We start from the raw sequence: 24473 nt of genomic DNA, 5'->3' as shown, positions 1-24473 counted from the left end.
CACGAAAATCCCATTGGTTTTTATAAATACTTCTTGTATTGGATCTTATTTACAAGTCACCAAGTCTTACCATGGGTTAATTGCAGCATCATCTGCAATACAAGAGAAGAAAACAGAACAAGCAGATATTCTTTAAACATGGATTAATGTTCCCACATCCTGAAAATAACGAAAAATAAACATGCAATGATTGCCTAACTTCCCTACACTGCAATAACTCTTACTTAGTCACACATACAGCATTTTATCTGGTCCTCATTTAGCACATATGTTACCAAGGTCAGCCTTTCTTTGAAGTCCCATGTACAACCTCGTTGTGTTTGCAGATGCAGACCCAGTGTCCGCGCAAAACTCTTCCATAATCTTGTGTGGGGAGCGCCAGCTGATTATGTCTCAAAGCTAGCGCTCTATCCCCTGGAACCACCGTCTGTCACCTCAGCCCAGCATGAACTAACTGCTCTCCTCATTTCTTGTTACTAAGACAACTCTTATCCATCCCCTTATTGATGTGTCTTGTCTGCCTACATTTTCTCCCAATCAAGTTAAAAAGAATGTGCTCTGTACCAGCCCTCATTTTCAGAACAATGAAAGCTTCAGGCCCAGAGTTACTGTTTCACTTTGCTTCCTGCAGCTTGCATTTTTCTGTTCTACACAAGCTGAAGAAAACACCAGTGTGCATTTGAAAATGAATCTCAGCAGTGCCACCAAAACATGGATTTCACCTCATTTTTCATAGGAAACTGCATTTTAATGTTAGAGAAGTTAGAATTAGTATTTTAGTAATGTTAATAGTGTTAGACAGATATGTATACTAATGTAGTCTCCATACATGAAGCATCAAAAAAAAAAAAGAAACATGGTGCACTTCATTATTTTTACCTGGCAGCACACTAAGTTTTTCTATGCGTGCTCTGAGTAGCTGCAGTTTCAAATTGGGCCTGGCTGTGTTGTAAATCCTGCCCTTTGCATACTACCAATAATGCTATGTATTATACTGGCAAAAAAACGAGGCTCCACTATTTAAGGACATTTAAGAGAACCTTGTGTTTATCAGGACTGGAAGTGGATATGAGGCCAGGAGGCCTAGAGACATTCCATATTCCCTTACCTACCGGCAAGAAGCCCCAAGGCGATGCGTTGAACAGTTGGGTTGACATTTTGGAGTGGGCGAAAGGCCCATTGGCTGTAATCCTGCTAATGGTACAAGAAGCCCTTTTCTAACACTGAGAGAATATAGGGTTGGTCAGGGTTGGTCAGAAACCAGACAGGAATATTATCTTTGGGCAAAGCCCTTTAGGGATTTTGTGTTATGATAAGATTCCTTTATTGTGTATTTGTAGGGCTAGGATCAGGCCTGTTAGGTTTCTGGGTGACTGGCAGACTGTCCCTGCATGCACTCTTTAACTGTTTTTGTTTCATAAGCAGAGGGACCAGATCATAAGGCTAGAACAGGGTTTTTGAAGGAGATAAAAAAAAAAATAAGTTCAAACCACAATGAGCTGTCCGTTTCCTAATTCTGACTTACTGCAGGGCCAGATAAATGACTAACAATATTGCCATGTGCAACTGAAACACCAAAAGTGGCCCCCGGAGCATGGAAACTACTGTATCACAGTGGGGTTTATAGCTTCCAAATTATGAGCTTAGTTAATTGGTTTTAAACATCATTTTGGAAAAATAATTACTTTAAACGTTTGCAAAAGTGCAATTCCAAAAACAATTAAAACCAAGACAATATACAACAAATTATTCTAAACTTTAAAAGATTCAAATACAATCCTTAATATAATTTAAACAATAAAACAGAACCCGATTAACTCACACTCAAAGTCACACAATTGTCCGACCCATCCAGCACCCTAAACGGCTCAATGATAATTCCATATTTGCATTGCAATCTGCAGGGTCAAACACGAATCAGGGTTATGCAGACAGACCGTCACTATAGTGTTATAAGGGAAGGGGCGGGGCAATGCGAACACTTTTTTATCCAGCAGTTCCGTGATCTTAGTGCATCACACAAATAACATTCAATGCCTTTGCAAGTTAGATGGTTGGCCCTCATTAATAAAAGCATTACTGCCAGTCATTTAGTAATTTTCGTGTAAATAGAACAAAACATTATACAATATATTATGGTTTATGGGCTGTTCCCATGACAGTGACATCCCGGCTTTTTGGACCTGGACCTGCACATTATCCAAGGTGTAGATGCAGTACTAAAAAGAACCAGTGAGAACATTGCGTAAGTACAATTTCTCAACTCTATTGAAATAGCCTGCACCAAAAGGAAATTAAAGTCAGTTGCTGGGTTTCAAAACCACCTCGTCTTTCTCTCTATACACTTCTCTTTAGGCCACGTAGTGTTACTGCAGAATTATGTCTGCCATATGATCAAGTGTATCTGGGAGAGAGAACCAATTTTCACAACCCACTCATTTCTAAGTACTCCGAGCAGAACCTCTTCTAGACATTCGATTGCTCACACTGCTCTTTGATATCCCATTTAGTAGCACTTGCATATAGTGGGCATGCTGATTTGACATGATAGGGATACAGCGTAGGTATGGAACTCCCAACTGAGTTGCAGACATGTTAGCCAAATTGGGCAAGAACAGCAGTCTTCTAGAGAAATTATTTCCATTAGAACAATAGGTTGCATGTTTACATACCCCCAATCCTCAGCCCAACATTCCAGGTTTAATAGTATGCTGTGTTGTTTCAATATGTGGCAACTTGCTAGATGAAGAGGGTTTAAAAAAAGATGGCATGTAATTGAAATGTATGGTCAGGAGCTTTCTTCTAAAACAATTGATGCAGAGGGATGCCTGAAGTGGAACAGGTCTGCGAGCAGGAAAGGCACAGCCATTGAGTTTATAGAGTTCCAGAAGGGAGAGCATCCTCCTCCAGGACAATAAGAGATACAGTGACCAAGGGATGGATAGAGGATTGAGTTTGGGCATTTCAAGAAATATATGTTGATGGTGTGCAAGGTGGCTATGCTCTACGAACTGTTCTATTTACGTCTTCGTTCCAAATCATCCAAGGTGTAAAATCAGGTGATACTGTGATCCCAGCGAGCACAGTGTGTCTGCGTGTATTTTAGGATGAGGGGTGTTGCAGGAAGATCATCATTCATGAATTCACATGCCCGTGATTACAATTCACCAGCATCCCAGCAGCACATGCCACCTGACCCCCAATCATATCAATGAATCGGCATCCCTTGGAGTTTGGTCCTGTTCATAATATATGAATTGGTTTCACATGACCGTTGTCCTATTCAACTTTTAAGCAATTACATCAATAAAATGTGTAACACATCCGCCCAATTTGTAAAATGAATTAAACTACTTCTACATGTCAATTATATTAGTCATTTCCCTAAAGTGAATGCATATGTGAAATCTCAATGGGCCATATTTCATTAATCACTCAAACCTTACAAAAAAAAAACGCTTAACAATTGTGTCATTTAGAACGTTACCCTAATGCAGTGTCCCATATGGAATGTCCGGATAATATTTTCCTCAGGATAAATTGCAGCCTACAATTGAGCAGAATATATATATGCAATGCAGAAACATGATGCAATGTGCATTAAATGCACTGCAATGCGCAACACACAGTGACATTTGCAATGCAAAAAACGGCATTAGTATTCCAGAAGCACTGCTCGGGACTCTACGGTCAAAATGCATGTTTTTTACTAGGTGTATTTTTGCTGTGCAAAGTCCGGGCAAAGTCAGTGCATAGTTATTTCTGCAGTACAAAATGACTTTGCCTTGCAAAAGAACACTTTGCATGGTTCCATGAATCAGGGTTTGTGTCAGCAGTGCAAGGTCACTTTTCAGCAGTGAAAATGCACTTTGAATCGGGCAAATATTCCAATGATGTGGGCCCCTAATACCCTTGCTGCTTGCTGAACATGTGATAGGATATGTATGAAGTTACAAAGGAGTGCAGGAGCCCATCTACTGAGAATGAACATGGGTCAAATACCCTGTTCTATGGAACTTCTTCCACTCTGGACGGTTTATAACCACGTTTTAGCTCACTACACTCTTCACAGAGGCGAAATATCCATTTGCATATCAGTCTTTGTTCCACCCACAAGGGCAGTCCATCAGCGGATATGTATGAAGGCCCATCTATCTTTCATGAAATATGTGAATAAAATGCAGAACATTTTGAGTTGTATACCCTGCTAAATTGGGACCAGATTAGTGAATATAGGTTAGGGAGATTGGTTCACCACAATTTCAACCCAATATGAGCCTATCCTCTATTCGGGACTATTTGCAGTTGCATGCCAGGCCCAGGAAGAGAAGTTTGAAGTTGCCCAGGTATCTGACAAAAATGGCGTTTAGATTCACATAAGCCCTACCACCTTAACAGGAAGCCCAACCCAACCCAACATCAAGTATGTGACCAGATCCCATGCGCTGACATTCAGCTTCAACGTGTCAGGAGCAGAAACAAAGTTGATGAATGAGAGTGCCAGGGATAGAACCAGCGCCCTGGGCTTTTGAGAGAAACAAAGGGTTGAAGTGGTCAAGATGGTCCACTTCAGAAACAGGAGTTTGTTGTTTGGAAAAATAAATCCGAAGCCGGATGGATGAGATGGGAGGGCGTGAAACATAAATTGAAGAAAGGGCGGCAATTTGCAGTCACACTGCAGATCACATAGAACGGGAGGTGGCTTTAGAAACGCCTCCTGTGAAGGGTGGTGTGTGGAAAGTCAATAGCAGAAAGCTACATGAAATATAGTTTTATTGGTTATTGTGTCGTTTTATTGGGTACCGTGTCTGTTTAGAGGGGCAAAACAAAGCAATTATGTTGCGCGCATCTGGAGTGGAGTAGGAGGGTCCTGAAGCAAAAGCAGGGCATTTTTAATGGACACAGTCGATTGGTCTGAATTGCAAGTCTGCCAAAGTGAGCAGTACACATGCCCTGTTTAGTTAAAACATGAACATTAGACGTGTGTAGGAAAACATGGAAAATACAGTAAATACATGCATGCTTTATTACACAAAAGGACGACAAGTTGGTTGTGGTTGGTTTATCTTGGTTAAGAAGAGAATGTAATCCTCATTATTGTTTTCCACTTTGCAATTCCTTCCGATAAACCTCCGCCCGAAAGATGCGCATGCGAGAACACACGTGGTGGGTCATTATGACTCTGGCGTTAGCCATGCTGGTAAGTCATCAATTTACTGGCACCCTGCAATGGGGACGTACCGGGGCATTACAGCCCCGGCGGACCCAGTAAATCCCCATTGCCGGGTGCCGGTAATTTTTACTCCCCATTCCCATTTGAGTCACATTTGACTCAATGGCAATAGGGAGGCCGGATGCACTGGCACCATTCATGAATGGTGCCAGTGCATCCGTCTATCAGACCTGGCGGGTGGCAAGGCACCCGCGAGCAGAACTCGTAGTTTGCCAGTCCGGTAACAACAGTGCCGGTAGATTACCGGCACCGTTGTTACCGGACAGGCAAACTTGTAATGAGGCCCATGGTATCTTGATGAGGGCTATAGGCATGACATTGCATCAACTTAAGGAAGACGTATAAAGTACTTGTCCAACAACAGTTAACATTCAGATTTCTGAAGAAATATCACTCCAGCTGCATGCCCCCGACGATCAGAGGGTTCAGGTGGTAAACATTACCCACCCTTAATGGCCTGAGTTTGAGCTTTGGATCAGCAACGTGTACTGCCTTGTTCTCCAACACGCCTCACTGACCCTCTGCCTCTCTCCCAATAGGCCCGCACTGCATCCCACTGCCGCCCCTCCAGCCCCTCAACAATAGACTACCTTTATCTTGTCACCGTTCTTGTCCACCTCTCATGCTGGCTTCTGTCACTCGGGATGTCTATGGAAATGGAGAAGGGCCTTTGGCAGTTTCCTTCTCCATTCTCATGGTGGCCATCTTCACTTGTAGGTTTTTGTTTACATGAAATATAGATAGAACTTTCTTCATGTGCCATTCCTTATGGAAAACAAAACAACAGCATTGGCAACACAGATTGTGCTAATATCTATAGTGCTCTGTGCCATGTGGGCATTTCTGATAGGTGGTAGTACCTTGGGCCCCATTAAAGGCCCTTGTTCACCCATAAACATTACCCCTAGTGCACTGCTTAATGTTTACAAAGGAATGTTGATCTCTTGCAACCATGGAGCCGTGTACACCATTAGAAGGCCACCTGTTCCTCTCCCACCATTATTCCTTAATATTAATTATCACCCAGCGAGGGGGGTGGGGGCAACCAGTTACATCCCTCCAACAAAGGAAGTGAATAGGCACTGAAATTCTGTGTTCGAAGTGAGCTGCTGTCTCCTATGCACCACCGTGTTCTCTTCCACGTCGACCCCGGCTCATCTTTGCTCCATCCACTCTCCCTGATGCCCACACTCATTGCACCCAGTTCTGCCACTCTCCTTGCAGTTATGTTAGCCATCCCCTACATCTAGGAAACCAGCTGCCACAATCCTCCTCCAAGTCAGCTGCCATAGACGGTGACAAAGAACCTAAACCCACGTCCCTGTGACATCCATATTAAATGGGGTAAACCTTTGCTTTGATAAAGGTGTGCATGACCGCATATGTGACGTCATCAATGTGAGCATTTTACTTTTTTAAATGTTTTGTTTTAAAGACAGGCTACTAGTACCCCAGGCACTATGTCGGGACGCGAATGCTATCAACACCAGTGTTGATAGCCTGGCGTGGCCATTAATAGTATGCACGCCTTGCTCTGCTCCGGCCTACTTGGAACATGGGTGTTAATGCCATGTTGTCATCTTTAGCCAATATTCTATCCGGAGAATACTCGCTACAAGGTGCCAAGCACCTTCCCAGATGATCTACCTTTGTCTGTAACCTGTTGTTGTGATCTTGATATCCTTGCTACCTAATGACATATGTTCAGAAATCCTGAGCAATAACGGCACTGAAGATGGCTAATAAATTACGAACAAGTTCACTTTGAACGCGGCAATCACAAACACAGACCTTAATTCCCGAACAGCGAGCCCGTTAGATTTTCCCTCCTCCCATACACTCACCTCTCATATCGTTACGCTCACTCTCTTCTCTACACCAACCCACAATTAAAATGCAGCTACACCCCTCGATCAATTTCGGCCTAGCTGCTTACATAAGAACATTACCTCATGAACACCTCAACACTCTGATAAAACATAGCTGTACCCCTCGAATTCGGCCTAGCTGCACACATAAGCATCCTTAACATGCCTAACACAGCCAGAACCCAGTCCTGGTGACCATCGCCCTGACTACACACATTCAACTGATATCAAATACCACCACACCTAATGCTAGGATGCAGCTAACATCGCGCAGGCGCCTCAGCTGCACACATAATCGGTGCATCCATGCACCCTATGCCACCTACTCTCTCAGCTGACCTGGACCACGGTCCCTGAGGGTGTTCAACATACCAGTGCTTTGAGGTCATACCAATGATATATAGAGGGCTATATAAATACCAAATAACATAACATATTATAATGGAACCACAGATCTAAAGGAAGGCTCTAGCCAGTGTTATCAACCCTTTCTCGCATTATAGAACCTCCGCTTAGGCACATACCCATAATTCAAGAGCAGGCTTTGCATGCTGCAGGGTTTGCAGGGTTGCATGCTGTACTAGTAAATGCACAGTTCAAAAGGGATTATTCAAATCCTAAGGCGATAGAGTACATTGTGACATTCTTCCGTATTCTGAGACATCGGGTTAAGTTTAGGCGTTTTAAACAAAATAAATGGGATTCTTTGAAACGTTTGCATCCTATGTTTAATTTAGAACATGAGGTGGAGATTTGGAAGCGAATGTACGAGTAGGCACTTGTAATGTTGGCTGTGAGAATATATGTGAGGTAACTAGGCTTGCAGGCCTTCAAATGATGGGAGGAAGAGTAACCAGAGTTTAGAAGTGAAGACCAGCTTGGAGAAATGCTGCAGGGTCTGTTGAGAGATACTGAAATAGGAGAACAGATCATTCTGAAAGGAAATGACATTTAAAAACTCCCTCAAGGATAAGGAAATTGACGTACATTGGTGAAGTTAGATGGCCGTGTGAACTGGAGAAAAACAAAGTATCTTGGAAGATATGTTAAGTTATTTGATAATTTGCATAGCGCCTACTGCCAGTTATGCCTTCGAAGCGATGTGGTGGATGAATGCCCCTCGGAAGACTGTAGTCTCTGCAAACATGAACAAAAAAAAAACCTTACAAAGCATGCCAAAAGTAATTAGAGTTCAGTGACTATTCTACAACTAGCAGAGATGACTAGTTTAGAACATTATAAAAATCAAGCAGCACATTCTGTTCAGTCACAGAGATTACTGTTATGTCAGTGACTAAGTGACAGCGAGACTGAATCGCCCGTGGGACTCGGCTGTATTCTATGGGTTGCAGCACAAAATGGCGAATGGGTATTATAGTCTATCAACCCATAGGGAAACTGTCTACAGCTGAGGGCGCTGCTATACTGTACTTGCAGAATGCATGCACACTGAATAACATGCAGTCACGTGCAAATTGCATGCACAATTGTCAGATATGTGAAGGTTTCTTCAAGGCATGTCCTCTTTTCTGTATAAATGAGTGATTGCATATCCTTTCACTACAGTGTATAATCCTTTTACATAATCAGACTCAATATGATGTTTCTTCTTATTTTCTTTTATTGGCAAATAGTGGCATCCATTACTAGAGGAACACAGTTCTCCCACAAACACTGGCACAGATTGCACCATCATCTCGCATGTGTCCTCCTTGGTTTAATATTGTAATGCGTGCTCTTAACATGGTGGATTGTATTTTATTTTAACTGAAAATTAAAATAATGACTTGTATTCTTCACAGCTGGGTAAACAACTTTGGTCATGAAGGTCTTGGGGTTTTGCTGGATGTGCTGGAAAAGCTTCTGGACAAGAAACAGTAAGAATCTCAATATTTTGCCTGCACTTGCAGTATATATATGATACTGCCTTCAGCACATGTAATGTTGCTTTTCTTTTTCTCAAGGCAGGAAAGTATTGACAAGAAGAATCAACATAAACTCATTCAGTGCCTCAAAGCATTCATGAATAATAAGGTAGGAGGTCACACAACTATAAATATGTTTAATGATTGGTTTTCTGAGCTGCATTTTCCGAGCAACTACAAAGAAAGGCAATTTTGATTTCATAAGGAAGTTGCATAGGATGCCAGTCTGTTTGAAGCATCAACAAACCAAAGCGTGAAATATGGAGTGAATTTAAATATATGTTTTTCAGGATGCATTGCAAAAGGAGAACTTCTTCACACTCCCTATAAATAAATGAATACATAATCAAACAGTTCGATTTCTGAGTAATATGAATAAACAATCCTCATATCTAATAGTTCCTGACGAGGGTTTTAATCTGCTTTTGATTATTTTCATGAAAAAGCGGAACATATTTGATTTGTGCACGTGCTGCTACCAGTGATTAAATAATGATATAGTTAGTGAGACAACAGGTCCATTAAGCTCCACTTATATGTTGTTTTCCAACACTTGGGAACGTTTATAGCAAACACGCATGTTAACTGAGCCTTCAAAAATGTAAATGCAACCTTTATCGAGAAAGATTTAAAAAGAAATTAGCATACGCTCCGCTCACCTAATATCGTGAGCCCTTATGTACCGACATTCCAACACAATGATTGTGCCCAGCACTGGAATTCATTGAAAGCCCCACTCTGATGCCCTGCGTATTTTCTCACTGTATCTTCTGGCTTTCACCACAACCAGTGGTTATCCCATCAAACAGAAAATGGGAGTGTGGGTTTGAAAAAAGGCTGGGGCAGGACTAAGTGGGAGTTCATTAAATTAGTATAGCTAAAACTAAAGAAGAGAACATACTTGTATTTTGAAAGGTGCCAATAGACTTTTGTAAGCCACATTCAAAAAATGTGTCCTCGCTAATGGTCCAATTTATGGATACACATCAACTGTGATTAGCCCAACACATGGGTGAGTTAGCCAATTAGCTTACTCCAGTGCTGAGATTTTATCGGCAGTGTAAGCATGTGTTAGGCAGGAGGCGCTGCTTCCTTCCCTCCACTTTAGGCAACCCTCTACACCCTCTACAACCTAGAATTCACGCAGCCATGCCTCCTCCATGCCGCAATGGATGCAGGGTCCCAATTGGATGTCTTTGTTGGCCAATTTCTTCTGTCCCATTCCCATTGATGAAAGGGCTCATTCTTCAAAGACGTGTTTAGCATCCTGTGCAGCATGCCATGATGGTAATATAATGCATTTCTGCTTTTGTGGGTGTGCTTGGTCATTAAAAGCCCTTCTGATGCAAACCAGGGAGAGTCTGATGAAAGCCAGTGTCTTGGTGGGGGATTTGGGCAATTAACGACAAAGCCCAATTGAGAATGTAGGAAATACCTCTACAGTACTTTTATGCCTATAGCGCTTTAAGGTTTAATGTACAATTATTTCATACATTATTGGCTGGACTTGACCGTTAATTTCCCAGACCATTACCAAGGCCCTTGCATTACTTGGACCTCCATGGCTCGAAGCTGTGGGGACTTTAACGGATGAGAAGAACTTTGATGCAGTATAAAAGCAGATTAACAACATAATTTAGAGAGGTCTAACATAATTGATCTCATAGTTTTTGCTTCCACAAGTACCTGACATCTGAACACCAAACGTGCATCATCTCTTAGAACACTATCGAGAAGCATGCACATCCCTCTCCTCTCCCTATGTTCTCCCACAACATTCCAGCTCCCACGTGGTGTGTTCTTCACTTACCCACTCCTTGGACAGGTCTGGCAGCTTTTCTGCAAATACTATTTAGGGGTTTATATTGATAATGTAGAAAGACAAAATGTAGAAAGTCAAAATGTCGAAAAATAAATGTAGAAAAAAATGTCGAATTTTATTTTATGCCGTTTTTTATTCGAAATGGGGGGGTTCCTCCCCAACCCCCCTTTTTTTCTTTTTTTTTTGTTTTACCTATTTTCTTTTATTCCCAGACCCCAAAATAAATATATAATCAATTTAAATAGACTGTTCACACACTTCTTGCCACCTACACACAGTAAAAAATAAACATTAACATTATAGAGTTGAATCTAAACCTAGGTATATATATATACAAAATCATCTCGATAATGTACACATGGTCCTCCCAATGGATGTGCACGCATCTACAGTACTACGATCGCTCTATGGCCCTCACTGCATCCTCCTCTATTGTTTGTCATTCTTCACCTGCTTTCCCATCCTTGTATCTTGTCATTTATTTGCTTCATTGCACTTCTTAATTTTGTTACGATCAACTGTGGTCTGGATACTCTTTAAGCAATGGTGTAATAGGTCACATGTTTCCTATCTGATGGTGATGGCAATAGTAATGGTAACAAATACAGAGTGCATAATCGCCTTCAAAAGGCATCTCAGTGCTAGATCGAGAATACAAGACAAAGTTACCCTAACCAAGAATTCAAAGTAGAAACAGCAAAGTGTTCAATGTCTTTCAGAATTCAAGATGGTTGTTCAAAAAAAGTATTTCGGCCAGGAATGAATTCCGAAGTTTGAGGACTAAAAAAAAAAAATGCCTGACCCGCCTCTCATTTGTCCAATTTAAGTCTGGGTACTTACAAAAGAACAGCGAACGAAGGACATGAAATACCGTAATGGTTTTAGTGTACAAACCACCCTTCAAACAAGAGGCAGTCACATTATAAAAAGATTCATGCACACGGGCATAGGGATTTGAATTGAATCCGTTTCTGCACATGCAGCCGGTGCAACGATGAAATGAAAAATCATGAGGGCTGTGGCATTCTGCACAATCTGCAACTTACAAATGGCATACTTGTGTAGCCCCAGATATGCTGCATTACAAAAGTCCAACTGGAAAGCATTCATTAGATTTTGTGTGGAAATGAAAAGTAATCCAATAGACTCTTCAATGTGCGCAAACGGTCCTGATTTGATGATCAAGTGAGAGCAAGTGGTCCAGCCAGATCCCTAAGCCCCTCACTGTATGAAAGCAACTGGGACAAGTTCCAATAGAGTTTGGCCAAACTTTCTTTACACAGTGATTGGAAATTGCAGATGATTGAGTGGGAGTTGAGCAGATTATGATCTCTGTTTTTGGATATAATATTTTATTGATCGAAATACTGACTTGTTTCAGACACTCCTAATGTTCGCTCTGCTGCTCCTCATTTGGATATCCCACCTGAAGAGTCAGTTTGGTAGCATATTCTTGAATGCAAAAAGTGATCTCATAGGACCAAATAATATATGTTAGATGTTTCCTATACTGATTAAAAAGTAATGGGCTCAGTAGAGGGCCATGTGGGACTGTAATAAATTCAAACGCTGTCACAACTGACTGAAATCTGCCCATCATGTATGAAGTGATACAGTTCGACACATGATCTCGTACACCAATATTATAAGGGTGAGCTAATGACCTAGAGTGGTCTACAACATTTCCTCTGTCAGGTGTTATTTTAATTTGTTTTGTGTTGTCAGGTGTTGAGGAGAGAGGTTACTTGCAGCCTTATTATGAATTTGGTTGTTTGGTCCAATTATGGCCACTTTTAACAGGCTGCCAAATTCAAACGAATTCTCCCAGTACTAAATCCTCCTTGTATTTGTAGTATTGTGGAGAAAACACGTTGAGAGTGTTGCTAGAAGTTTCCCCCCAGATTACTGCCATTATCACAGGGAGAATTACCACCTCTGGTAAACGCACACAATTCATAACGTACTTAACGTATGAATTGGGGATTTAACACTGCCAACCCACCACTGGCAGATTTACCACTACGGGTGTTAGAATCACTAAATATACCACAACCACATAATGGTGTCCTGGGTATTTTTTATGTTTTATGTCCTCACAAAACAAACTCCACTCAACACCCCCCTACAATGCTACCCCATAAGAAACAGCACAGGTGGTGGAGAGCTATACGCTACACAACATGAAGTAGAAAGAGAGCTTGCAGCAATTCAGTGTATTTCATGTCAGTGTTCTGAGTGACATTAGATACAACTAAAACCTCCCTCTTGTTGTCTATCCTACAACACTTGTAACCCCTATGATGTAGATAGCTAACCATCCATAATTCTATATGGTGTGTTTAGTGCCTATAGCAACCCATAAGTAAGCAATGTTCTGTATGTGGCATTGTTCTGCTCTGATGCAACACCAGACTACAATGAAAATCAGTATTCATGTATGTGATGTAACAGCAGAGTAATTCATATGTTCCTATTTCTCTTCAAGGACGGGGAGTGAGCACAGTGGGAGGGGTGCAGATAGGGGAGTGAGTGAGCGAGGTCCCTATGTGTCTTGTGTATGCTTCTATCATATACTCCTCCGCCACCGCTTGCAGTGCTCCTCTTTTTGTAAAGCACAGGTTGTGGGAAAGTGATGTAGAAATGGTCATGCACAAAATAACATAGTAGATCGGTGGCTATTATCAATGTGATACATTCCACCTAAGGGTTACAAGTAACATCATAGGGAGCTTAACATCACTCTTGTTGTCTATCAGGGGCCAGATTGCAGAAACTATGCACTGGTGCAAGAGCAATTTTTCAGAGTATTACCCCTAGGGCAAAGTTTGCCCTTGTGCACACATGCCTTCTTATTAAGGCTCTCATGCTAATATGGAATGGTATCAACCAGGGTATGACAGGGAACCAAAAGTGGCCCTTGAGATGTTTTTCAAAGTTACCCCTGTGAAGGCATCATGAGTAAGACACAGACAACAGGTTGAAGTTTGTTAACAAATCTTTTATTAACTTTGAAAGGCCAGGCGTAGTAATGCCCAACTTTCCCTATTCTAAGGTGGGATTTCCCTACCTAAAGAAAACTAAGGATAGTCTGTGTCAGGAAGTCCAACTAAAATGTCTGTCTGTGTACAAAACCTATACTTCACAACTAATTGTATACAATGTGTATGGAAATCAGCATAAAAAATGAATAGGGTTCACAGTAAAGTTCAGAGCTTCTTCTAGTTTTTGACTTGTAATCAGCTTCCTCTTCCCCAAGTTCAAAGTTGTTCATACAACACAGGGGTTCCCTTCCCCAAGCGTTCAAATCTTCAAGCTTTAAACAAAATAACACAATTCCTTGGGACACTTCCCAGCTCTTTTGACATCAGTAGTTTTCAGTGGCTTACATAAGGTAGTTCTGTGTCTTAATGTTAAAATCACATATGCGGCTGTTACACAAGCTTCTTTATGGATACTTGTGTTAGCTTCTCCATACAGGTGGACACTTGGTCCAGGCACAGTTGTTGGACCACATGGTCCACCCATTACAGGTCACGCAACTGATGCCCCTTCTTGACTGCTTTACTTCACCAATTGGCCACTGCCTTTCTTTGACAGTGAGGCTTGGTTCTTTCATCAGTGTCACACTCTTCTAACACTGTTCTGTGGCTTTCTGGGCCACAATGCACTTTGCTACCCTTGTTCTGTATTCCCCTGGCTCGTGCCAATACAGGTTTCCTCTTAGTCTGCAGTTCCGTGTACTCTTTTAGCTTTTCCCAATACTTGATCACTCATCTCATACACTTCTTGGGATTCTCTGGACTTTTGCACAAGCTGGGGTCTCAAATAACACAATCCATGGTATCTGCTACATGTACCACTGTTCTTTCATTCATCCCTAGACTGCTCACAACTTGCTTTTGCTCTGGGTGGCATTCAAAAGTGCTTTTCTAATGTCTTTCAGTTTGTTCAGTATTCAGTAGTACTTGTTTCAGCATTCATAATTGCTTGCAACAACTCTGTTCTGTTTGTTCGGTATTCAGAAGTACTTTTTATGACATTCACAATTGCCTTTCTTACATTCCCCATTGAAAAATGTCATGACTATATTGCACATTCAGACAAAACTGCCATCTTGTCGTGTCCGGGCCTCCTTTTCCCCGGCGGATTCGCCGGATGTCTTTCACTGCACTTCTTCAAGGTCCCAGGCAGCCACAGTCTTGCGTTCTGTGGCTCACGACCACAGTCAGCGTGGTGTCAGTGGTATCAACTTCCCCGCTAGAGTCCTCCAGCTGATGACTGCCCCTTCCTTGCAGTTCACTCCAGATTTCTGCTTTCCAGCAGCTTCACTTTCCATGGCTTTCCCTCTGCACCCGGTCCTGGTTCTCCAGCGATTGTCGTGCCACAGCATTCTCTCTCCACTCCGGTCAAGCAAGTTGCTTTGCCTTCTCTGCCTTCCTCTCCTGCTACCCAGCTGATCTCCATTAAGCTCATGAAATATCCAGCGCTGAGGCTTGGGATCATTAGAGGTAGTCTGTTGACGTTTAAACAAGTCACATGTAGTCTGCATTAACTCCAGACTCCTCTTCTTCGTCCCAGTACGAAAATGGTGTTTGGGGAAGTTTGTTTTACTAAAGGAAGTGTGCATAACTCTGTGTTGTCTCCTCTTCATCCCAATGTTGAGGTGGTGTTTCTGAGGGGCATTTTGTGGTGGAGAAGAAGGTAAGGGATGACAGTAGCCCACAAAAATATGAAGGATAGACAGTTTATTCAGCAAAGGTAATGGGGGATAACATGTATCACCCTAAGGACATCCTCTCCCCATTCCCCAGGATCCCTCCAACCAGATGATCCTCCCTTGCATACCATACCCACCCTCAGGGTCAAGATCCAAAAGTGTTGGCCTTGGCTCTTGAAAAAGCCCTGCAAATTGGGCCCATAGTTTCATTTGCAAGCATTCTCTTATTTGGAGCATGTAGAAAGAGCCTATTCCAATTAATCTTTTTTCACGTGATGTTGTATTGTTTCTTTTCATAGTATGGACTACAACGGATCCTCAGTGAGGACAGAAGCCTCTTTCTGCTGGCAAGAGCAATTGATCCAAAGCAAGTTAACATGATGACGGAAATAGTGAAAATCCTCTCTGCTATTTGCATAATTGGAGAGGAAAACATGTAAGTACTATTCTTTGTTTGAGGTTTCCATCATGATGTGCTTTTATGTTCACCTGTATTCCCATACCCGTGTAATGTTGGGCCTTACCCATGGTCAGTGCATATTGAAGCCCGAAGAGAACAGAAACTCAGTTCTGCCCAATATTATATTGTTCACTTGTACATATCCAGCAACCTTGGACTCAAAACGGATAACTTGCATTGTATCAACTGCAACAAACACATCTGTCAAATCTCAGTCCCATTATTATCTGATGGCTTGATAAAAACAGTGCTTTTTCCTTTGGACTGGCGTTAAACTGTAATTGTAATCTTCAAGTGTTCCATTTGACTTTAATACCACTATGATGAAAGATGGGACTGAGAACATAGGCATAGGTGGAACAATCAGTTTTGGAATTAATATCATTCTTCGAATGTATTACATTACCAACCACCCCATATACTTTATATGGGATTTCACTTCTTCTTGTGTCTGTAGCTTTGTTCTCATTTACAGATGAAATCAACCTTATACTTCTTTCATGATCAAAGTAGCAGACACATTCGCTAGTCTGACGCCTACCCTTCTAATTCTAATTGACAATCTAGTTTAGTATATAAAATCGGATGCACATGCTCAGGCCAAATCACTTATTCATGGCGCGATGTAGGTGTTCAGCAAAAGCGAACTCATCCACTCTTTTGGCATGGCATATACTATTTCGTATTTTTGCATCCAAAGTGGTACATTAATTGCTACAGCTGTTCCCAAATGTTTCCTGACTAATGGATTGCTCATGTTAGCCGCTTCCTTAATCACAGAGTGAGCCCTGTGCAACGCTCTTCCCGCTGAATAGAAAATCACCCTCAAGCACTCCCACATTTTTGGGTTCAGCTTTTCGCAAAACTGAAATTAATCCTCGACTATTAATGGACCCCGAAATGTTGTTATGATTGAGTCTCTTTTGCCCCTGCAAAAATGTCTCCCAAGAAACAAGTTCAAAGTAAACCAAATAAAAGACCATCTCAAGCCAACTACACAAAATGACTGAATGAGCTCAGCTTCTCACTCAGATTGACCTGAACTGGAGATCCAAATACTGCCCCAGCCTTTGGTCCACCTCAAATGATCTGCAGTCTCCATATAAACACCATAGTTTTGCTACTAAATATGTGTTTTGATGGATGAAAAATAATGTTGAAGAACTCTTTAACCTTCTTCTCGAGCTACAATTGCCAACTCCAATAATGGACCCCATAATTATTTCCAATGAACTGTGCATTTCCTCTGCCAATTATTTTCCCTTTAAAGTCACTCAAATTACACGACTCTGCCAAACCTTTCAGTGCAGAGATGGCCATCCTCAAAACTGCTCTTCAAACTACCCATGCTATGGCTTTTATATCTGACCGTTTGGATGAACTGATGGGTCGTCTCACCGTAAAGAAGACCCTGTGGCTCTTCTGCAAATCATTGCCAGAGCACAGTTGATACAAGCTATTGGCTTCCTTATAGAAAAGCTCAAAGATACGATTAGTGCCTCTTAATCCATCATCATTATGCATCAAAATCTACAGTATGCAGTAGATAGTAAATTGCAAGATGGTCATATGTCAGAGAAAAGGGTTTCACTTGTGAGGTAAAGCCATTTCCTGATACCTCTTCTCATGGACAAGTGGTGTTCTAGGATACCAAACATGTATTTTATACAGGAACAAAGGTATATTTAGCATTGATATGCAATTTCCAAAAGAGGAGACTCCAAAATGCTGCTTGGTTTAGTTAAAACAAATAAAAATAACAGTTCATTTGAAAATGTAACAAAACCATATAGTTTTAACAATTGCCTGTACAAGATTTTTTTTTTGATATCATGTGTTATTCTTGGTCATCTAAGTACAGTACTTCATTCAGGAGTAAGTTTTTAAAAATGTTCATGCTCCTCGGAGGTGCAAAATCAGATCTAGTGGCAATCTCAAATGGAGCCTTGCAAAATGCTACTTTGAGGTAGTCTATTTTAGGGTTTATAAACCCAAGTGCAATATGGAGGTTTTGATATACCCAAGTTATGCAAAGACACATATCAAAACCATATATAGTCCACATCTGCATACTCTAGTGAGTCTATGCATCATTGTCATACCTGCATCCCCTCAATGGCTAAAAAGGAGAATTAACTTTTTCAGTATCTTCTAGGAATTTCAGTAAAACTGCTGATACCACTAGTCATTGCTCATACAGACAAATGAAGGTGGGAACATGGGCCCTCATATATGTATGGCGCCAGGCATTTTAACTATTGGTATGCCAAGTATGACAGAGCTCTGGGCCTACACTTGCTCATAAATTTAACCTCACCCGTAATATATGTTTGGATATATGCAGGCCACATACTATGTTTGTCATTAACTTTGCAGGGAAATTCTTCCCACATGTTTCCAGGGAAGGGTAGACACTACCTGACTCTGAATCTAGGGATATCTATCTGTGGGAGGACCACATGGGCGGAGACCAGACTTGGTGGGGTGAAGATGGCTCACTAGAAGACCTGTCATACCCCCCATTTGTCAGGAATAGTCACCAGTTATTGCCTTCCCAACTATGTATGTCATTCTGTAATCTAGAATGTTCTGTTAAAAACCATAGACGAACACATGCTTGTTCCTATGGGCCTACTGGGACAAGGAAGGATGTCAAGATTAATGAAGATCACACCGACTGAGAACCACACAGTGCAGGCTAGTTATGAAGATGGAGATGCACCATACCAAAGGCCAGATGGGAAACCAGAGGAATGCTGAGCAGACTAGAGAGCAGACAAGATCATGGCAGTGTCAAAAGTGCAGGTTCTGAGACCAGAGGCCTGTTGCACAGAAATAAGGAGTACAAGATGCTCTACTGGGAGATCCGTTGAAGTGCTAGGACCGAGGGGTCGACATGATGCTGGCCAGAAGTCGAAGTTTACCGCTTGGCAGCACGCAGACCGGGGAGAACGCTGAAGCAGCCAGGAGAAGCCAGCGAGCCCACATAAGGATATTGGTACACTGGGGCACTTAGAGGTGTGCACTGCACGCCAATTGAAATTAATTGGAAAGCCAGAGAGAACCTGAGCAGAGGATCTGGGGAAACTTGAAATGCACTTGAAGTTGTGAATGAAAGGCGGGCACATGCCCAATACTCAAATGGAAATGAAAATGAACATATGAGAATGTTGTAACATTAGCAAAGTCCTGGCAGGTGAGTATACCAGGCAATTTGGATGCAAGTATGAGACCCGCATGAAAAATACAGTTAGTCAAGTTTTTCACTAAGTCCTGGTAGAATAAAACACCAGTTTTCTTTTGTGTTCATGAGTCAGGAGACTCACACCTGAACTTTGCAAAGAGCAAGCCAGAGGAAAAAATAAAGAAAACATGTGAATGTGTGAAACTGTGGGGAAGGGAAACAAGTCCCTTGGAATGAAGACATTGTGAAGAGAAGAAAGGACAATCTCTTCATAGGAAATCCTTACCATATACTTGAAAGTGGTCAAATAGACAAACACCCTCCTGGCGCTTATGAGACTATGAACTGTGAAATAACTAAAATTTAGGGGAATGGAAACCCCTTCCAATGATGCTAGAAAATTTGGTTATTTATTTATTGTACACTCTTTTGGAGCTTTCAGTTGAAATTGTGAACTACAGCTGCAATTGGCAGCTGTTAGGCAGAACTATATGCAGTACCCTTTGGGAACACCACACACAATTAAGACTATAAGTGACAGTACAAATTTACCTTTGGTACAAGCCTGTACTACACAGTAAAAGTGGTAGCGATGGCTGAGCAGCCAGACTTATCTCAAGAACAAGTGAGCAGTATCAATAGTTATACAAAGGACAGCATTTACTGTGGTTCAAACAAACACTGACTATAGGTTTCTGAGTAAAAGAATATACATTTATTTACACATCAGTTGTATAACATTTCACTAAAGTAAAGCAGTTCATAAATCACACTCTTAATACACCACACCACTGCCAATAGTTTCCAGACAAGTTAAGCTCACAAAATGAAGTGGGAGCAAAATGGCACTCTAGTAATTAAAAAGGGAGGGAAAAACAAATGTAGACACAATTTGAGCAGCACCAACAGTTAAGTAAGCAGAGCAATCTAGAAAGAGGAACTACAGTGATGGAATCAAATCAAATAGCCTTACGGCCAAAGTCAATAGGAAAAAAGTATTTTGCTCAAGATCACACAGTTCAGGGTAGTTCATGGTTAAGTCTTTGCCAAAAGTTCCGGACGAAGTTGTTCGCCAGAAAAGTTAGTTTAAAAAGTAGAGAAGGACAAGCCCTCAGATTGGCGAAAGGTTTCACACACCTTCACCGCAGCTGGACGAAACGAACAGCCGGATTTGCACAGTACCTTTAAATGGAGAAGAAGCTGTAGCTGAGGTGGACGTTCCTGGCAGTTCCTGCAGACTCGCGGTTCCTGAAGCGACTGTCTGACTGACATGAAGTAGGAAGACTGGAGGGTCCAGCACCGCCCAGGGAAGAAACCAGCAGCAGAGCAAAGCAATGAATAAAAGGTGGGATCCTTAAACCTGAAGCAGGGTCCGACCTTCCTGGCTATCCGGCCCAATCTAGCTCTGTACAGCTAATTCGATCAGAGGAGGGAGTCCTGGCTTGCATTTTGGGTGAACTGGTTGGTCCCACCAGCTCAGGGGAAGAAGATTCTGGGAGGATCTTCTCTGTTGTTGGAGTTCGAGAATTCGGACCTGCAGCAGGGCTTCACCAGGCGGTTCAGTCATGGTAGGGGTCCTCTTACGTCAGCTCCTCGTCGGTTCTTTTGTACCAGTGGTGACTCTTCCTTTCCAGAACTAGAGAACTGCTTTTTATGCAGTTTTCCCCCATTCACACAGCCTGGCTGTCAATCACAATGCAGGGTGGCTGTCCTGGCCGGACAGTCACCTAGCCAATCAAACAGGGATGTGACTTGGGTTACCAAGGGAACCCATGGCAGGGGTCCTAAAACCCTTCCCTCACAACCTGCCTAACCAGACTTTCAGGTGCCTAAGGAGGGCTTCTGTGTAGAAGCCCGTGAAGAGACAGTGAACAAAGGAACCAAACCTGGTTTGACCCACAGAGAAAAACACGAGACTGCACTTAGAGCTCTATAGTCCACACAGAATATCAACTCCTTGGATCCTGCCTTTGGTACTAGAACAACTGGACTAGACCATGGACTTGTAGATGGCTCTATAAGCCCAAGATCATTGAATGCATTTAGAGCTCTATAGTCCTCATAGAATCTCAACTCCTTGGATCCTGCCTTTGGTACCAGAACAACTGGACTAAACCATGGACTTGTAGAGGGCTCTATAACCCCGAAATCACGCATCTTGTTGACCTTTCCTTTGATCTCACATGTTCTAACATTGTGTAACCTCTTTGTTTCACAGGTAGACAGTCACCAGTGAGAATATCATGCTGTCCCCAAGGGGTCAAGCCTGGTGATAGTGAAAACAGGGAGGCAAACTGACTTAACAGAACTTTGCACTCCTCCTGTTGTTCCGAAGTCAGTTGAGAAGAGAGATTGACTCCTATGTTCTCATCCAAAGGTTGGCCTCTGAGCAGGTCAGGTAGCAGTTCACTCTCCTCCTCCTCTTGAGCTGAAGCTAGAAGCAAATCTCCTACTTCTGGTCTCGAGACATAAACCTTAAAACGGTTGGTGTGAAAGACTCTGGGAGCCTCCTTAGGTCTGCCTAAGTCCACCAAATAGTTCACCTCTCCAAGTTTGCCCACAACCTTGAAGGGTCCTATCCATTTGTCCTGCAAGGCCCTCTGCCTTGTTGGGACCATAACTAATACAAGCTCATCTTGAGTAAACTCAACCATGCTGGCCTTCTGGTCATGCCAATGTTTGACCAGAGCCTGACCTGCTTTTAAGTTTTCACTAGCTTCTGCCATCATGAGTGACATTCTCCTACAGAGACCTATCACATAGTCAGTCACTCTGACTGGCTTGGGGGAAGGAGCACTCTCCAACCCCTCCTTAACCAGGGCCAATGGACCTCTGACTGGATGGCCATAGAGAAGCTCAAAAGGACTGTATCCAACTCCCTCTGGAGGGATTTCTCTATAAGCAAATAGAAGGCATGGCAGTAGAAGGTCCCACTTTCCTTGAAGGGGTTCCTCTAAAGCACCTATCATGCTCTTCATAGTACGATTAAACCTCTCTACCAGTCCATTTTTCTGTGGATGGTAGGCTGTAGAGAACTTGTAAGTGACACCACAGTTTTTCCATATAGCTCGCATGTAGTGGGACATAAAATTGGATCCCCTTTCTGATATCACTTCCTTAGGAAACCCTCCTCTGGTAAAAAATACCATGTAGAGCCTTAACCAAAACCTGAGTCATAACAGTTCTAATAGGTATGGCTTCTGGGTATCTTGTAGCATGGTCTACTACAACCAGGATAAACCTGTTCCCTGAAGATGTGGGAGGGTGAAGGGGTCCAACAGTGTCGATGCCCACCCTCTCAAAAGGAACTCAGAGGCACCAGGGGTGCCACATTCTTGGCTCCAATCTTGCCAGAGGATTGGCAAGTGTGACAGCTCCTACAGAATTTTCCAACATCTGAACCTATCTTAGGCCAGTAGAAGTATAAGGAGAGCCTTTCCTTGGTCTTTTTGAAACTCAAATGACCAGCCAAAGGTAGCTCATGGGCCAACTGTAGGAACTGGAGTCTGTTGGAAAGGGGCACTGCAATTCCTTTGCAGTCTTCAGGGATAGACTTTGTGGGTTCACTGTAGAAAAGGCCATCTTCCCATATTAACCTGTGCTTTCCAACTTTTTGCGCATCAAGTTGGTTAGCAGCCTGTTGTCGAAGACCTTCAAGAGTAGGACACTTTCTTTGTCCTCTGCTGAAGTCTGCCCTGGTGGGCCCACCTTCTGCCAGTAAAGGCTGCATCTCAGTATGGTCAACAGCGTCAAGATCTCCAACCAAAACAGTGTCTTCCTCCAGATCTGATTCTTCAGAAACTGGCTCAACCACACAAGGTTGCACCTCACACACTGCCTCATCGGGTGGAGGGATCACAGGGGTGATCTTGGACAATCTTGGGGATGTCCTTGTTGGTAGCACAGGGGTGCTGTCTGTCTTTTTCCTCGAGGTCTTGGGTTTCCCCTTTGCCTCTTTCTTCCTAGAAATAGAAGTGAGCACCCCCTGTGGAGTGGGAGTGATAGTTTCCTCTATCAACTGCTCTGCAGAGCCTCTCAAGGTCCTCTCCCTTGCAGGCCTAATGAGCTCCTGTCTCCTCTTACTGGGAGGCCTAGGGGTTCTGGACGCAACTCCAAGAAATTTCAGGACATTACCTAACAGGACTCTCCCAGGCACTTCGCTCTGCAAGGCATTTGTGTGCCTTAGCAACATCCTCCACCTTGTAAAATTATTCATCCACCACAGTTATGTTGGCTCCAGTGTCTCTGGTGGCAGGGATCTCCTGGCCATTCACAAGAACACTATATTTATAATATTCTTTAGTATTATCTGGGATGGAATTATAGACATCTACTTTCTGTTGTTCCCACAAGCCCAGGGACACTAAAGAAACACTAGCTGAGACTCTCATGGGTTCATCAGCCAGTAGGTGAAAGTTTCCACTTGCCATAGGTACTTCTTCCTCTGGGGAGAAGGCTAAGGAGACAGTGTGGGCCCCTGAAGGTTTACCCTTACATCTGGGATCCCCTTCCACATGGTCAGTTGACCCACAAACATAACATTTCCCAAATGCCTTGATGAATGGGGGTTTGTTCTGACCTCCATCTGGTTTGGGCCCAGATGATACACTAGCCTGATTTGGTTCCCCTTGTGGTTTACCCTTATGTTGCTGTTTGTGGCCCTCTTTTGGAGTGGACGTATTAGAATTCTCCTTGTTATCTTTCTTTGGCTGCTTTCCCTCATCTTTCTTCTGAGTTGCCCCAGAATCCCTGTGAGTAGCCCTGTTGGCAACCCACAAGTCAGCAGCCTTAGCTAACTTCTTTGGATCTATCGCCTTAAAATCAGCTGTCTGAGCTCAGGAGAGCAGGCATCATAAATTGACTCCAACATAACAAGATTTCTCATATCTTCATAAGTGTTCACTCTGTAACCCTTAACCCAACCATCTAAGTTTTTCAAACATTCACATACCCAGGTAGCCCAAGGGGTACCATCATGCTTTTGAGGTTCCTAAACCTCTTAAGGTACAGGGAAGGGGTCTTCCCAAATCTAGCAATTAAAGCTAGATTCACACACTCATAATCCATCCTATCCACCTCCCCCAACTCCATCACAACATCAGATGCAACAGTGGGTAGCCTAGCGAAGAGCCAGGGAAGCAACTGATTCCCTGTAAAACCTTGAATCCCATGGTTATATTCAAACATTGCCAACCAATCCAAAATATTAAGCTTAACCTCATGCATACCCTCAATTTCTTTAGGCATACGGGGTCCCTTAGGAC

The 24473-nt window shown here is 42.6% G+C and overlaps 1 protein-coding gene across 4 annotated transcripts in view; it reads left to right on the top strand.

Annotated features, from left to right (window-relative positions):
* Positions 1–24473, top strand: part of DIAPH2 (diaphanous related formin 2) — a 5141990-nt gene that overhangs the window by 1508961 nt on the left and 3608556 nt on the right. For all 4 annotated transcript variants that reach the window (XM_069612994.1, XM_069612992.1, XM_069612991.1 and 1 more), the window contains 3 exons: positions 8904–8978; positions 9066–9135; positions 15865–16001. In XM_069612994.1, coding sequence (XP_069469095.1) covers positions 8904–8978; positions 9066–9135; positions 15865–16001 — 282 coding nt within the window. The remainder of the gene's footprint in view (positions 1–8903; positions 8979–9065; positions 9136–15864; positions 16002–24473) is intronic.

Source organism: Ambystoma mexicanum, chromosome 5p, assembly GCF_040938575.1.
Source record: "Ambystoma mexicanum isolate Mex_15411 chromosome 5p, UKY_AmexF1_1, whole genome shotgun sequence".
NCBI classification, from domain to species: Eukaryota; Metazoa; Chordata; class Amphibia; order Caudata; family Ambystomatidae; genus Ambystoma; species Ambystoma mexicanum.
Note: the sequence above shows the minus strand (reverse complement) of the source record. Positions and strands in the feature narration are given on the sequence as shown.